At 38.7% G+C, this 17,965-nt stretch overlaps 1 protein-coding gene across 7 annotated transcripts in view; it reads right to left on the bottom strand.

Moving 5' to 3' along the window:
- Positions 1-17,965, bottom strand: part of HERC2 (HECT and RLD domain containing E3 ubiquitin protein ligase 2) — a 243,505-nt gene that overhangs the window by 140,166 nt on the left and 85,374 nt on the right. For 5 of the 7 annotated variants that reach the window (XM_069576810.1, XM_069576809.1, XM_069576807.1 and 2 more), the window contains 7 exons: positions 15,768-15,946; positions 11,509-11,693; positions 10,150-10,305; positions 9,251-9,436; positions 4,110-4,280; positions 3,641-3,744; positions 2,624-2,774 (listed from right to left, as the gene is read on the bottom strand). In XM_069576810.1, the coding sequence (XP_069432911.1) occupies positions 2,624-2,774; positions 3,641-3,744; positions 4,110-4,280; positions 9,251-9,436; positions 10,150-10,305; positions 11,509-11,693; positions 15,768-15,946 (1,132 nt within the window). The remainder of the gene's footprint in view (positions 1-2,623; positions 2,775-3,640; positions 3,745-4,109; positions 4,281-9,250; positions 9,437-10,149; positions 10,306-11,508; positions 11,694-15,767; positions 15,947-17,965) is intronic. The other 2 variants (XM_069576811.1, XM_069576814.1) reach the window with 1 other exon arrangement.

The raw sequence follows: 17,965 nt of genomic DNA on the forward strand, positions 1-17,965 counted from the left end.
AGAAGACAAGATAACCATCTTAGACACTCTGAGGCAGCAAAGTGTACAGCACCTGCATCAAAGATTTGTCCAGAAGGCAGGATGAGTAGGCACCATGGCAATCCTTGCCCACTAGCTTTCTCCCCAACCCTCTACACGCACCAGCCCAAAGCTGATTTTCTCAGTGCTGCCCTCACACACCTAATCTGCTGAGACTCCAATTTCACGATAGTTCCACCTGCATGAAATCTTTCCCTCCACCCACTCCTCACCTCCCAAACCACTTATAAATGATTCCATTTTATCTTCTACCACCATCCAACCTGACCTGTTTATGATGTCTAGGTACAGGAAGTTACTAAGGGCAGCTGCTGCTGCTAAGTTGCTTCAGTCACGTCCGACTCTGCGACCCCATAGACAGCAGCCCACCAGGCTCCTCTGTCCCCAGGATTCTCCAGGCAAGAATACTGCAGTGGGTTGCCATTTCCTTCTCCAAACTAAGGGCTGCTGCTGCTGCTAAGTTACTTCAGTCGTGTCCAACTCTGTGTGACCCCATAGACGGCAGCCCACCAGGCTCCCCCGTCCCTGGGATTCTCCAGGCAAGAACACTGGAGTGTGCCGGGAGCCACCACGGGAGATCCCACCCATGACAAAGTTCATATGGAAGAGAACTGTTAAGCAAGGCTTCAGAACTCAAAGGGCTCCCTAGGCTTTCTCGAGCATCTACCCCAAAACCAGAATCTGTCTGTTTTACTATTTCATGACTTTTACCAACTCCTCTGACATTAACAGGGGGCTAACCCTGACCACCTTTCTCTGGAGAAAATCAACTTAGGGCTATAGCTAATAAGTCTTCTGGACATGAGAGGAATATTTCAAATCAAACCCCCTCTGTTAGCATTCTAGCTTGCTCGGCAGGTATATCCAGACTCTTACAGCTATGCATGTGATTATTTACAGCCTCCCAACTGTGAGAGGCACGGAAAGCCTAAAACATAGAGCCTTTGAAAGAGTTAAAAGTTATTAGAGTAGTGCTAGTGCTGGTGTAGGATTTCATTATTGGGCCAATGCTTGTTGTTAAGTTCCCATATCTCTTATCCACTGTGCACCTGGGAATGCATTAGTTAACATAGTGAGAATACAAGAAAAATAAGTGTAGCCTTGAATTTAACCATATCAGACTTTTGAGCTAATTGGTTCTTTCTTGTAACTCACTGCACCCTTGCTCTGTGAAAAACGTAACTCTGTTTGGCATTTTCTGAGACTGACATAGATTAGAAACATAAAGAAAAAACACTTTGAGGGAAAATAAGTTTTTTGGTTGAGCAGCCTTTATCAAAAGAGGGTCATAAAATGTTCACAGGCCTCCAAGGCCAGAAGATACTGTACACAACATCATTTGTGAAAAAGGTATGCAGAAAAATCCTGGTTTTGATAAGGGCAAAACTGCTGGAATGTTTGGGCTGACTCTGTATGACCATGCATCTTTCATTTCCCTCTATGTATAAGGCAAGGTATAAAAGTACCTTTTGAAAAATAAAGCTTTTGGGCCTCGCTCACCAAAGCAGCTTGGTCACCCAGTGTTTTTTCTCCTATCTTTTTTCTCTCTCCCTCTCTCCTTCTCCCTCTTTTTTTCAGGCTGATCCCTTGGAGCATACAGGCTCCCTGCGTTCACTTATCTGCCCGGATTTCTAAGACCTGAACGGGAAGATGTTCTGAGTCTTCACTCCCTCAGGAGACCGGGAGGGCACCTGTGGCCTCCGTGAACAGGGCAAACTTCTTGTCTTGAAGTTTTATTGTAAACCAAGGAATATCAGCCTCTTTCTCGCCTCTATTTTCTTACCTACAACATTCTTATCTCTCTCTCTCTCTAAATCAATCGCAATCACCAACACCATTCCTCCTTCGAGTTTCCCTGGATCCTGCGGGGGCTGGACCCCGGCGGGAGTGGGTTGCCATTTCCTTCTCCAATACATGAAAGTGAAAAGTGAAAGGGAAGTTGCTCAGTCGTGTCCGACTCTTTGCGACCCCATGGACCAGAGCCTACCAGGCTCCTCTGTCCATGGGATTTTCCAGGTAAGAGCAGGGTGCATCTAATTCTATACCTGCTTACATCCTCAGTGCCTAACATGGTAACTTCCATGAGAAATTACTCAAGAGATATGCACTGGATAGTCAATGGAGAAATACACAAATATGTGAAGAGTCATTCAAATGTATCATATGGGATATGGAGAAAATGTAATACTCTAGGTGGTTACGAACATTGCCATTCCAAAATACACTGGATTGGAGTCTGGTAAAAACACAATCCTCAAACAGAACACTGTCCCGAGGAATCGTCAATGCACAACATGTAGATTTCTAGGCAGCAGGGAGCTGAGCCAATCTGTTAGAGGGTGTGGAAGTGAGACCACACATAGGCTCAACCTTCCTACACACCTGTCAGCTTGCTTCCTTTGATGCCACAGATCACACGAATGAAAGCCACACACAGCTATTTCTATGAACTGGTTTAGTCTCACTATCCTTACATTTCCTCATCAACAACTGTGCTCATTCTTCTTCACTATCCTTAACGGCATTTACAGCTCCAGCTAAACTAACCTGCTAATCTGTTAACAGAAAACAAAATTTTTCTTACTGGCACATTCGACCTCAACTGGAGACAGTGGTGTGCTCATAGCTAAATAGGAAGCGTGTAATCCAAGCAGCAGGCCCAGATTCCTTTCAGTGTCTATAAGAGGTGAAGACAGACTTCCCAAATCTGGTATGGTAACAACTTCTTGGTCAGGCTGGGAAAGATAAATTTCATTATCAGTATGAAATGAAAATAGAGTTAATTAACAACATTCAATCAAGAATTCCAACAGCTTTTATCCTTAAACAAGTTATACTGCCATAATAAAGACTATATCCTATAATAGTGAGCTCAGGCTACCCCACAATAACAGATGATTTCAATAACTGAGAGCAGACAGTACGCATAGGTCTACTGGTAGAAAATCCAAAGCAATGATAAACGACTTAACTAGAAAATTCCTGAGGAAGTCAGACAGAAGGTAGAACAGAAAGGGTTCAAATGAAAATAATCTTAAACGCTGCCAGTCATGTGACAAGTTATAAACAAAATTATTTTTTCCCTTCATAAGATCCTTTGAACATTACCCTTGAGGCATAAATTAATACATTTGGTCACTTCTGTTCCACATCTGGAAAGTCAACCTCAACATATAAATCCCAATGCTTATGAATATACAGAATGGGCATATTTCTATTCTAAAACACTATGCTATGAAATAGCTACTCCCCAAAAATACCTATTAAGATGGTAAGTCCTTCCAAATTTCTACACAGAATTACAATAAAATTGTAAAGATAAAAAGTTAACTTTTTTGTGTTTGTGTGTGGATCAGGGTTTGTATTTCTTACAAATTAACAATTTTAAAATAGTTTTTCAAGATCAGTACATCATAAATCTTAACAGGAATAAATGCAAATTGGCTTATTAAAAAAAATCTCTAAAAGATCTTTACTTTTCATTTAATGACCCCTTCCTCCAAAGATCCAGCTATCAATACTTCAGGGTAAAAACTTATCAGAAATATCCAGAGAGGGTCCCCACTGATGTCCACCTTGCTCACCACACACACAGCCTCACCTCCAGATACTGACCAACACAGAAAGCATGCATTGATTCCCGTGTGTCTTCAAACTGCAAAGCAGCTTCCAAAGCTACCACTGGGTCTTCCCCTACAAACTGAGCTGAAATAAAATAGACAAAAGCAACATGACTTCAGTACAGTTTGCCTAGCCATTTATTATATAAACAGGAAATAGACTGTGCAGGTTAACTCCAAAGTAATATGATCTCTCACCCTCTGCCAGGGCTGTCTGAGTCAACTGAGAACCTGGAACAAGTTCCAACAAGTGTTGGAACAAAAACTGCATAATTATAAGAAATTCTTTAAATATGTCTGAATTTGCTGCGATAGAAAGTCACTGATAGACTAAAATGTATGAGACCTGGAACAGTTACTAAACTGATCATTTTAAACCAAACTAGACAGTCTACTTAAAATGACACATTCACAACCTTTATCCATAAAGTAAAAAAAGCAACGCCTTACCAAGAATACTATTTCCTGTTAATGACTGCGTCTGGAAGTCCTTTATATCATACACTTTTCCATCAATCACAGTCCAGAAGCCTCCATCTTTATTGTGGTTCTCTAAATCAGCTTTGCGTATAAGTGTTACTTCCTCATTATTTCTACAGTTCTGACCTGTAAAAAATGATTCTGTGTATACAGAAACCAAAATCAATGAATCAATAGATCAATAGATAAAAGGACTAGAACAAATTGTGTGAAAGAACTACAAGGTGAAATAGACAAATCCACAAACACAATAAGAAATTAACATACATCTTACTATAACTACCACCACAAACAAAAATTCAATAAGGATACAGAAAAATTTGAAAACAAAAACACAATGTGATAGGATGAATAGTAAGCCTGGCCATATACCAAGCATCAAGCAAACTTGAAAAATTTCAAATAAGTCAAGTTACAGAGCATGTAAAATGACTACAATGCAGTTAAGTTAAAAACAGCTAAGGGAATTCCCTGGTAATCCAGTGGTTAGGACTCTGTATGTTCACTGTCAAGGGCCTGGGTTCAATCCCTGGTCGGGGAACTAAGATCCTGTAAGCTGTATGGTGTGGCAATAAATAAATAAATAAGTAAAACAAGCAACAAAAAATTAAAATCCCTACATTTGAAATTATGCTGTTATTATATCTATATCATCCAAAATTCCCAGGAAAAAAATGACTGTGGGAATCAGAAAACTGAAACAAACAATAATGAAAACACTGCAAATCAACACTTGTGACATATAGCTAAGTATATTTTTGAAGCCATTTCTATCTTTAAATGTACATATTAGGAAAAAATAAAAGCTAAAAAGTTAATAAACATAAAACCAATAAAATTCAATGAGTTAATAATGGTGCTTCAAAAAAAAGAGAAAACTTCATTTGTCACCTTTGGAAGCAGTAGGACTCCACTTACTATTACAAAAAGCGGTTAAGGTGGGCTGGGGGTGATGGTGAATCACGCTAGGATCGTGTCTTTCCTGTGCAAATTGTGCCTCGTGCTACCAGTTGAGGGCAAGGTTGCTAGAGGACTGTACAGCGGACACACTATAGGAACCCCCTGGTCCACGTGACAGAGCTGAAGGGGGGCCACCCAGCACCACGGGCGAAACAGAAAGCACACAGCATGACCTCAGCAACACTCCGACCCGACAAAATGGAAACCAAATCTGAGCAAACCTATCAGCAGTTCATAGAAAATAGCACTGACAAAAGATGTTACGACTTGAAGAGGAGAATGCAATAAACCAAGTTCAGAAAATGTGAAATTCTCCAGAACAAACAGCCTACTTCTTTAAAAAACAAACAAACAAAAATAAACAGTACAACCAAAGCAAGGGAGGAGAGCCTGGAGATATGCTGTTGGGTTAAAAAAACAAGTATATATGACCTTGACTATAGAGGACCTGTCTACATCCTGACTCAACATAACCACTAATAAAAAGAGTAATGAATCTGTTCATGTTAGAACAATGAGACTGTGGTTTCATTCTCTCTAAAGATTACTGTTAATGATAAAAACTTTTTTAAGACAGAAATTTGTTTTAAAAATAATATAATCAATCAGATAAAAAGCATAGGAGAGCTTAGGGAATGTGAGTAATTTTTTTTTTTGGCCACGCCATGCAGCATGTAGGATCTTAGTTTCTGACTAGGGATTGAATCTGTGCCCCTGCAGTGGAAGCTTGGAGTCCTAACCACTGGACTGCCTGGGAAGTCCTTGGGAAGGTAATACTTGATTGTACATTCATTATAGTATTTTCTCTACTTTTATCTGTTGGAACATTTTCATAATAAACATTATAAAAATATCACTATGCTAACTAGCATAATTTCTCAAAAAGTTAGAAAAATTTCAAATTAAACCCTAAGGGGGAAAAAAAAAAAGTAAAGAACAGTGTAGTACCAGCACAATGACATTTAGAGCAACAGAACAGAAGAACCCAGAAATAAATCTTCACAATATAAAGGCAATTTTTTTTTTTACAAGAACGGCAAGACCATTCAATGGGGAAAGGACAGTCTTTTCAACAAATGGTGCTGCAAAAACTGAATATTCAAATGCAGATAAATCAAGTTGGACCTGTACCTCTCACCATACACAAAAAATGACTCAAAATAGATTAAAAACCTAAACATAAGAGCTAAAACTATAAATAAAACTCATAGGAGGAAAGCTTCATAACACTTCATAAGGATCTGTCAATCGTTTTTCTGGACAAGACACCAAAAGTACAGACAACCTTCATTAAAAAAAAAAAAAAACAAAGGACACTATCAATAGAATGAAAAGGCAACTCACAGAATGAGAAAATATTTGCAAGTCATATATTCTCAGAACATGTAACAAACTTCTTCAACTCAACAATGACAACAAGAAACTTGATTTAAAAGGAGGAAAAATACTTGAAAAGACATTTCTCCAAAGATATGTACGTGGTCAACAGGCTCATAAATAGATGCACACCCCCACTAATCATTAGGGAAACCAAATGGAAACTACAATGTAATACTTGATCCTAATAGGATGGCTACTTTTTTTTTTTAACTTTTTATTTTGTATTGGGGTATAGTCAATTAACAATGCTGTGATAGTTTCAGATGAACAGTGAAGGACTCAGCCAAACATATCCACTCTCCCCAAAACTTCCCTCTCATCCAGGCTGCCAAATAACATTGAACAAAGTTCCACATGCTATACGATAGGTCCTTGTTGTTTATCCATTTTAAATATAGCAGTGTGTACATGTTCATCCCAAATTCCTGTAACTATCTCATTCCCCATCCTTCCCTCAGCAATCTTAAGTTTGTTCTCTAAGACCACGAGTCTCTGTTTTATAAGTAATTTCATTTGTATCATTTCTTTTTAGATTTCACATATATGGGCTGTCATATGATATTTCTCCTGTCTGTCTTACTTCACTCAGTATGACAATCTCCAGGTAGGATGGCTATTATTTAAAAAAAAAAAAAAAAGTGTTGGCCAAGTACGTGGAAAAATCAGACCTGTTTCTTTGTGCATTGACTGTGGGAACTTCAAATGGCACAGCTACTGTGGAAAACAGAATGGCAATTCCTTAAGAAATTAAAAATGGAATTATCAACTGCACTGGTGCTCAGTCACTCAGTTGTGTCCAACTCTTTGACCCTATGGACTGCAGCCTGCCAAGCTCTTCTGTCTAGGGAATTGTCCAAGCAAGAATTCTGAACTTTTGGCTGTATACGCAAAAGAAGTGAAATCAGGGACTCAGACATCTACACACCCATATTCACAGCAGCATTAATCACAACAGCCAAAAGGTGGGAACTAACAGATGAATGTTACATCTGTTACAGATAAAGAAGACGTGAGATATACATACACACAATATACACACCTAAATATGCGATAAAATACCACTCAGTCATAAAAAAGAATGAAATTTGCCACCCACAACATGAATAGGAAAAACTGTATAATCATCAAGAGATGCAGAAAAAAGTATTTGAGGAAACTTAATGTCCATTCAGAAACCAAAGGAAACATTCTTAATATTTTAAGGTATCTACAAAGGAAAAACAACAAAAAATATACTTTGGGTAGTTTTTCCTCTGCTCCTAGGAGCAAGACAAGAGTGCCCATTTTCACCATTTCTATTGCGCAGCGCACTAGAGGTGCCAGCAGGTATAGTATGGTCTGGCAGGAAGCTCACACTCAGAAGCAGACACAGGCAGAGAGTCACTGATTTAGTCAAAGGTTGTTCTCCAGAGGAGAGACCACAACAGTCCTTCCACCCAAGAGTGCTGGCACAACGAACCTACAGACAAAACGCCTATGGAAAAAAACGGCATATGATCTCTAGGCATAGAGGTGGAACAGTGAGTACTTCCCACTTCCTGGAGATGAAGACCAGTACAATCACTGTGGAAATCTGGCATTCTGTACTAAAGCACACCTTACAAACCACCAAGAAACAGACAAACATTTAAGCAATTGATTTGTTATGGGTCACATGCCTATCTGATAAAACGATCAACAGAAGCAGGGAAACAGCAAGCACAAAAGCCCAGAGAAACCTTTCAGTAAGACACAGACAGTGTTTGGGAAGGTTCTGCTTAATAAATGGTTTCTGCTGTGATCAGTCTCAAAGTTGATTTTGGTAATTTTGTGTCTATGTTACACTTCACAATAAAAAAATGTCTTATAATAACTATGTCTGAACTGCTGATCAAATTATAAGCTCTCAACCGTATAAACAGACAAAAATCACAAATGACCATTTAAGTTCACCGAAGCAGATGAATTGTGCTGAAAATATTAGCTTTAATAAAGAAATAAAAAATAATGTTCAATATCCTAAGGCTATTTTCCTCAGGACACTTGTTACTTTTTGCGTTAAGTAATACCTATAAAAATGACCGTCTACAATGGGAGAAAGGCCTACCTTGCTTCAGCTTTCCTATAAAATGAAAGGTAAAGCACAATTAATTCTGTAAGTCCGGAAGTCATAATGCTTAGACTTAGATTCAAAAGTGTCAAAGTTCAAAACTTTGAAAAGACAAGTTTCATTTCAATTTGGTAAGCACTAGAGACAGAAAGGATGGGAAGTGCCCAGTAGACTATGGAAATTCCATAACTCATTAACATCACATAAGGCCACTGAGTTTAAGAAAGCCTTCCCATATCAATGTCTGCCTCCAAAGCAGGATCATAACTAATCACTTCAACTATACCTTCTGGAGACAATTCCCAAGAAAGGATTTTCCAGAATGCTCTAAAATAATCCAATTCAGGATGTAACAACCATTACTAACAAATTTTTCTTAAATATAACCCAAAACTATTCTGATACGGATTATCTTTGTTTTCCACTTACACTACCATCAAAGTGCTTAGTCACTTCAGTCGTGTCTGACTCTGTGGCCCCATGGACTGCAGCCTGCCAGGCTCCTCTGTCCGAGAGACTCTCCAGGCAAGAATACTGGAGTGGGTTGCCACCTCCTTCTCCACACTACAATCAGTGAAAATGGCAATAACTGGTGTTCCTTTGTCAAATTAGTCTTTCAAATGAAAGAGCAGACTAGGACAAAACTTTCCCCAGTGCAAGTCCTTAAGTGAAGATGCCATACCCATGATGCCAGGCCAGGCTAACTCTTCAAGGTCATCCCTCTCCTTTCCTGGTGCCAGGTGGTTGAACCGATCCAGATGTTCCAACAAGCCACCCAGTAGAGGGACAGCTCCAGCCTCCTGCATGAGACCAGCATTTTTACTGAGCAGAAGCACTATAGACACTACTAGTTCTGGAAGGAGAATACCTACATTTAAAAAGAAAAAGGAACAAATTAGCCTTAAAACAAAAGTCTTTATCTTATAAAATCACTTTACAAGCTTGGGCTATGTTTAAATCCTGATAAATCACAAGATAAGGAACACCTGTCCTTCAGTATACTCTACAGGATTATTTTCTCCTTCATTTTGAAAGAAACAAACAGAGGTATCAAACAGAACCCTTTGAGTTATAAAAATATTTTGAAAACACCGTTTCAACACAAAAGGAGTAGCTAGAATTTTTTATTCAGAAAAACTAAGTGTTTTCAACTAAGTTAATCATCAGGAAAAAAGCACTCAATCATAATAATCTTCTGTCATAGAATTAACTTGAAAAAATATTAAGCAATATAGAAATTTATTAAGGTCCTTAAGGGGCAACTAATTCTTATGTTGTTGAAATAAAACTAGACAATTACCATTTACTTCATTATTGAAGTGCTAGTAACAGTGGTATGACTCTAAAATACCAATTCTATTTACACCAGGTTGCTTAACTCTAGAATTGCAACTAAAAAAGCAAATGGTTAAAGACTAGGACTAGATATAGCCTAGTCTACAGTACTAGACATGTAGTCTAGTCTACAGGACTAGATATATGAGGTAAAGGCATGCAAGTTTATCACAAAATGATACATTTTAAATCATATCAATCTCCAAAAATAAATACAGGCCGACATTTAGGAAACAAGGTAAGTACCAGTGAAGTCCCCTTCCACAATGCAGGCCACCTCTGCAAAGTGCCGCCAGCTGGTGGAAGCAATGCTGGCTGCCACAGGCAGTATGTCGCCAATGTGTGTGCACAGAAGGGCTGTGTACTTCTTCAGCAAGGACCCAACCCCCATCAGTTCAGGACCTGGAGGGGAGATGTAGAGAACTTCATTTGCACTATCAAAACTTACCTTGTAAATAAACTTCACTGCTTCACTATTCTAGCTTTATCTATTACATCTTTTACCTATAATAATTTTTTCAAACAGGAGTGGTTATTAACCCTTAGTCCTTGGCTCCTTTTACAGCACATAATTTGAAAAACAGTGAGTTTGGATATATCAATTTTTAAACACTGAACTACACAGTGTTTAAAAACAGTAAACCAAAGTTATAACTTTAGAGTTCTAAAACCTTATGTCCAATATACATGTTTTTCAAGTCCAAATCTTAAAGCCTGAAAATTACTCTCAATGAACAGTTACGCGGTTTTCAATGTCATAAAAAATCTTCAACTCTTCCTGCTATATGACTCTTAATAGCGTTTTAGTCCTTGTGAGTTTATGACACCTCTTTCAGACTGAAATGGTTCACTGATTTCAACCTGACATTTTCCATCTTCTACAAGTGCCTAACTATTTTCAGGAAGTAATCAAGTTGTTTTAGAAAACACTAGCTATAAAAACACTAACAAAAGACCCTTCCATTTCTGGCACAGAACTATCCCATAAAGAGCCAACCACTCCTCTGGAGTTTGTGCAAAGTGCTCTACTCTACACTGTACACAGAACTGAGCTCTTTCTTACGTATCATCCTAATTCTTATAGGCACCCTCAAGTCTCATCCTAACTCTGGCAGGTGAGGAATCAACAACTCCCGGGAGACTTTGTCCCATATCCAGCAGCTAATAAACTAAAGCTGTAACTGAGATTCTCTTCCTCCAACGATGATGCATTTCTCCTACTACGTTCATCTAGCTTACCAGGGTGACGTACACATATTAGGTCACAATTCTGTCCCCATATTATGTCAGTCTCTAACAGTCCATAACTAACATGTGGAATGAGTCTAACAGACCTTCTATAAGACTAACCTGAACATAAAGGATGCTATTTCTCATGTCTAAGGAATTTAAATGTTAACACAATGAAAAAAAATACTGATGAGTTTAAAACAGAAATATCTGTCCAAAAAAAAAAAAAGTAGATGCAAAATAAAGTCCTCCACAAATGGTACATCTAATAGTATAAGACCTACATATGTGGGCCATGCAGAATAGGTATGTCAAAAAGCCTAAATAAAAAAGTCAAAACACATACAAGACACTTTAACACTTAAAGTAACTTACTAGAAACTTCTGAAGTCTGACCAATATTTTCTCCTGGATAAAGTTTACTGATAAGTAAGCGCTGAAAACGCAGCAACAAATCCAATGAAGCAGATCTTTCACGACTATGTTGCTCAAAGTCTAGACATGATGATATCCGACGGGCAACATCTTTCAATCTGGCTACTGTCTGAGAAGCAATGTTTCTATGCAGGAGAAAGAGAATTGCAAAATTAAGCAAGTTATGTTTGTCTTTAAAGGGGGGAGGGATGTAAAAAAAAAAAATCACAACATAAATTAAAATCAGAAATAAAGACCATACACCCAACGTGACCTGCGGCTGGCTTCCTTCCCCAATGTGCGTCAGGTGTATCTGCAATAAACACACATCATTCAAAACTAAGCAGAGGCACACAGAAGACACTAAAAGGTAGAATGACACCCCTTGCCTTACAAATGTGCTCCTAAGGAGTTGCATGGAATAGTCCAAAATAATAGAAAACTCCTCTATTAACCTTTGGAAGGAAAAGTAACTGTTATATAATTTTTTATCCAAAGCTGCATTTCAAATACAAATGTGACACTACTCTTAAAGACAAGATCCCTTTGCACTTCATTTCAAATACAAATGCAACACTATTCTTAAAGATCCACTCACATTTCTGCATCTGCCTCAAAAGTCTACCTTCAGACCTACTCAATTAAGCACCAGAGTGGGCCATGTGAGGGATACCCAGGGCTCAGAAAGTACAAGCAGGAAGACTAAAGTGGGTACAAATAAAACATGTCACAGTAAGAGGTGCTCAAAGAGCACAGAAACGAGGCAAGGAGCAGAGGGTCTGACTCCAACTGCAGGATCCAACTTGAGTAATGAACCATCAGTAGATAAGTGGGGAGAAAAGAGAAAGTATAATTAGAACAGCAGTAAATGTTCCATGAGCAGAGTGCAAAGGAACAAGGGCACAGAGGTCAAGACAAAGAAGGGGAGTGGACATAGTGGACAGTGTAGGTGACAGAGTGCCAGGCTGCTGAGAATAAATTCTGCAATGCTCAGCCATCAAGTTTTGAAAGAAACATGCTGTCCTTTTTGTGTCCAAGAAGGTAACTCAAGTGAGTGTGAAGGCAGATTAGAAGGCACGGAGAACACCAGATCAGACCTGACCACTCAGGGACAGTCCCAGCATCAAGCAGAAAAGGCCTGACCTGCGGTCCTGAGAAGAGGAAGAGAAAGTGAGTTAGAGAAAGAAAAGAGCCAAAGCAGAGCCTGGTTGGGAACTTCTGTCAATGTAGCCCCACCACACCAGCCCTACTGCAGCCAAGAGCACCTGGCATAGTCACTGAGGAGAAGAGTCCAGAACCTCTGCACAACACCAGGCCATGGAGAAGCATTCTGCTCCACTTCTTTGATTTCTTACACAATAGCAGGTTTAAGCAGAACCTCCATCAACCATACCTGCCCCCAGGGCTCAATCCAGGAACTCATTCTGTCCTCACTCTACTCTACCTATAGCAGTGGAGTAAGGACAGAAGCAGAAGACACACATCAACATACACAGGGTTGCAAACAAAAGGCAATAGGGAACCCTGGCTTGTGCTCAGCACTCCTAGCCACACAAAATGCAAGTGGGTGCTCAGGGCTTTGTTTTCAGTTCGCCTCATCTTCCTGCTCCATGACCTGATAACCTGCCCTGATAACGGTATCACTAAAAGAAACGGTCTAGAATCTGGCTTTTATGCCACACATGATGGAGCAAAGTATATTAACAGAACACAATACAAATGTTAACTTATTTCCCTAGTAGAAAATTCAGAACCACAGTCAGTGCATAATTCTGACAGCGTTCATTGACTTAAAAATCTTCATAGCTCTCTATTTCCAAATATAAATGGTTTTCTGTGGCTCTTTGTCAGCATAGGAGTTACTCTGCAATCTGTTTCATGGCTTACTTTGGGCAAACTACAATTTCTCCAACTGTTTTCCAAATAATAAAACGCATCAGATGTCTCCAAAATCTCCAAACTGTAAACCTTCAGATTATTTTTCAATAACTGCATCAGCCAAGTCAACACATGAGTCTCATTTAGTCACAAAACCTTAAGGTTGGAAATAAATGTTAAAGTAAGTATCTCTGTAAGAGGAAAGGCAAATTATCTATGCTTATGAAAAGAGATGAGATCACAGGCATTCTGTTAGTGAGAAAGTCGTTCATGTGTTTTTCTTTTTCTCTTTTCCAAAAAACTTTAAGGTACTATTTATTTCCATGATTCAGTTTTTGTTTTGTGTTTTCCAAATAGGTACATTTTCATTATAAACTTGCTGTGGGGCCAGCTCCTGCCCGCATGCCAAAGGAACCAAAGTAAAGAGGAAGGTTCAGAAGACAATGTGAGAATGGCACAGAGAACACGGTGTAAAAGGAAACGCCTGCCAGGGACTTACACACGTAATTTAGAATGCCTGCCAGCCACATCAATGAAGGTAAAAAGAGCATGCAAAATCAGCGTTAATAATGTATTTATTACCATATATTTAAAATATTATCATTTCAATGTAAAACCAATAAAAAACACTGACAGTATTTTATATTAGTTCTTTTTACACAAAGTCTTCAAAAGCCACTGTGTATTCTGTATATTTCGTACATGTGTATGTTTTGTGTACTTTGTACATTTCAATTCAGATAACTAAATTTTCATTGCAAATACTTGATCTGCACTTAAGACTCATAAAAATGAAGAGATGAAAAGGTAAATTCATATGGCTAAGTTATTCCAAACATAACTAAGTTTTCTAATAGCTGAATCAGGTCTAAGTTTTTAATTTGAATTTTAATTAATAAAAAAATAAAATCTCAGTGTCTTGGCTACAGTGTGGACACATTTCAAATGTTCATCACATCAATGTGGCGAATGACTGCCAAACTAAATAGCATAGGTGCAGGCAGGTAAGAGGGACAGGTCTCTACACACCGGTCTGAACAGGCAGGAGAGCAAGAGAGCTGGCCTCTCATGAGGACAGTAACCTACCACAGGATGGAGAACAGGGAGCCCAGTGCTGGCTGGCAGTGAAACCAGTGGGCCCAGGCACAGCCCCCACAGCGAAGGAAGGCATAGTTAAGAACACAGAAAAGCACGTCTTGAGTTACATGCTTTTGCTTTAAAACTTCTGCATAGCAATGACCATTTTCTCACTTGATCCTTAACTAACTCTGCAATGTAAACACTACTGTTATTACTCCCACAGTTACCACACTGGGCAGAGTTTCAGCTGCCAACTTTACACAAGCAATCACCACTGAAATTTTCCAGGAAAAATTCTCAAGCTCTTTTCATTACCACCGACTACACTGAGTTAATTCACTTTATTTCAAATTGTGAATCTGAGGATTAAAATGTACAAACATTGATTTTTTAAAAAACCATCATCAGATTATTTTTAAAAATAAGAAAAAGCATTTTAATTAGCATTTACTAAAATCTATAAAAGGAACTAGCTATAAAACATCCTCTTTTAAAAGCCACAGGGTGCCTAGTAAACTCTGGTGTTTCCTCATATGGCGGGCAGGCCACCCACACAAGCACACCCACCACCGCTCTGGATTTAGGGCTCGCTTTCCTTTCTGCATAAAAAATAAACCAGGAGCCAGGTTTACACAGAGTGGAGCTGTGTTACATAAAGGACAATAATTTTTCACTGTCTAACAAATGCCTTTCAGAAACCACCCTGCTCTTTCACTTTTTTTGAAGGGCACCGTGACACAGGCTGACATTTTTCAATAAACAGTGAGTGACTACTTCAGCCCTTATCTATGTTAGTCTCTGTTCATATTCTGACTCTCACTGAATCTTACCTCCTTCTGATAAGTCCTTCAAATATAATGCTCACCATTCTTTTATTTACTTCAGCTTTTAAAAGTTGTCTTAGAAATGAATATATATAAATCTATGATAGACATAATGGCCAATGACACAACTAACTATAAAAAAAAAAATCTTACCACGATGATTTCCATTTTTATCTGCCACTTATTAATGAAGATAAGAATCTCATCCTACACTTATCACACACTCCAATTTTCTCTTGTGTGAAAACCTTTGGCATCTCTACTTCATACACTCTAACCTCTCATTTCACCTATATTTAACAGTCTGCTCTAAAGTCTCTCCGAGGTACTTTTTGGAGTATTTCCTCAACAACTGAAGACATTTTTGAGTCCCCAGCACTCAATCTATCTTATTATGAAAACCAATAATTCTATTAAAATACATCTAATACTATTTACCTAAGAAGCTGTTGAATAAGCTGAACCAGAGGCAAGCATTGTTTTCCAGAAGATTCATAGATTCCCGTATTAATAAGGTCTTTATCCAATGGAGTCCTACTTCTATGAAATGTCGAGGCATTTGCTTCCTGTTCATCAATTTCTTTTTCCTTCTGTGCTTCTTTTTTGGCTTCAATATCCTGTAATTCACAAAGTACAAATTGGTTACCAGTAGTCTTAGAAGCAGGCATGGAGGCACCATGGGCTGAGCCTGGACCCCACGGCCTAGCTCTGCGCTGACCCACACACCTGGGGACACTGGCTCACAGCCAACCACTGAAAATCACACTGCTCAGCTGCTCTGTTTGTAAACAGACAATTTGTCCTACAAACCCAAAGTCCAGGCTGGCAGTGCAAATGCTCTCCAGCCTCTGTGAAGCTCTTGAAACCTTTACTCCTGCTACCTCACAACACCCAATGAGATCACCTAGGCAGAAACTATCTGCTTTGTAAACATGAAGCAATAAACCACAGAATGAGAGGATATATCCACAAGTCCTGTATCTGACATGGGACCTAAAAAATAGAGAAAGAATTCTTACAACTCAAAAAGTAAAAGATAAATTACCCAATTGTAAAGTAAGCAAAAAATGAATGGGCATATCTTCAAAGAAGATATACAAATAGCTAATGAGCACATGAAAAGATATTCTACATCATTAGTCATCAGGGAATTTCACATCTGTCAGGACAGCAGAACAAAAAGATGAATAGTATTAACAGCAAGCACTAGCAAGGATACGGAGAAACTGGAATTGACATACAATGTTACTGGGCATGTAAAGTGGTACGGTCACTTAAGAAAACACTCTGGCTATTCCTCAAAACATTACACACAGAGTTACCATAAAATTCAGCAACTCTACTCCAAGGCATATACCCATAAGGAATAAACACATATGTCCACAAAAAAACCTACACACAAATATTCATAAAAGCATTATTCATAGTAACTTAAACGGGGGAACAATCTAAATGTCGATCAGCTGATAAATACGTGAACAAAATGAGCTATATCCATACAAGAGAATACTGTTTAGCAATTTTTAAAAATTAAGTACAATATGAAGGTCACAACCTCACTCAACTTTGAAAACATTGTTAACTGGAAAGAGCCAAATATAAAAAGCCACACACTTTATAAATTCACTTATATGAAATGTCCAAAACAGAGAAATCTTTACAATCATAAAGTGGATTAGTGGTAGTCAGTGGCTACAAGGAGTGGGGAATGGACAGAAACGATTAAGGAGCACAGACTTTCTTTATGGAGTGAGGTAAGTGAGGAAATTAGACATTAGTGACGATGGCTGAAAAGTTCTTCAAATATACCCAAAAAAATCACTTTAAAAAACTGAATTTTATACTAGGTGAAGTAGAACTCAATAAAATTATTTTAAACAAGTTCTGAAGGAGGTATCTTTTGCCAGTCCAATGCAACCAATGTTTCTGAGGTTGTACTATATACCAAGCATTCCTCTAGCAGCCAAATTTACTGTGAAAAAAGCATACAACTTCTTTCCTTCTGGTCATTTTTTTCTAACAGTAAACAGCAGAATAAGTCTAAACACAACAGTCCGCTCCATCCTGAGAAGTGGCTAGACTAGAACTATGCCACCCACAATTAAGGTAAGAAGGCAACATGGGTTGGAAAGCTTAAAACTGTGTGTGCTTTTGACCAAATTTTATTACTGAAACTTTTTCCTAATCAGTTCAGTTGCTTAGTGATGACCAACTCCAGGCCTGCCCGTGTATCACCAACTCCGGAGCTTGTTCAAAATAGTATCCATTGAGTCAGTGATGTCATCCAACCATCTCATCCTCTATCAGCCCATTCTGCTCCTGCCTTCAAACTTTCTAAGCATCAGGGTCTTTTCGAATGATTCAGTTCTTCGCATCAGGTGGCCAAATTGATGGGAGCTTCAGCTTTAGCGTCAGTACTTCCAATGAATATTCAGCACTGATTTCCTTTAGGATTGACTGGTTTGATCTCGTAGTGCAAGGGACTCTCAAAGAGTTATCTGCAACACCACAGTCAAAAAGCATCAATTCACCAGCACTCAGCCTTCATTATGGTTCAAATCTCACATCCATACATGACTACTGGAAAAACCATAGCTTTGACTAGACAGACCTTTGTCAGCAAAGGGATGTCTGCT

The sequence above is a fragment of the Ovis canadensis genome, chromosome 2 (genome assembly GCF_042477335.2).
Source record: "Ovis canadensis isolate MfBH-ARS-UI-01 breed Bighorn chromosome 2, ARS-UI_OviCan_v2, whole genome shotgun sequence".
NCBI classification, from domain to species: Eukaryota; Metazoa; Chordata; class Mammalia; order Artiodactyla; family Bovidae; genus Ovis; species Ovis canadensis.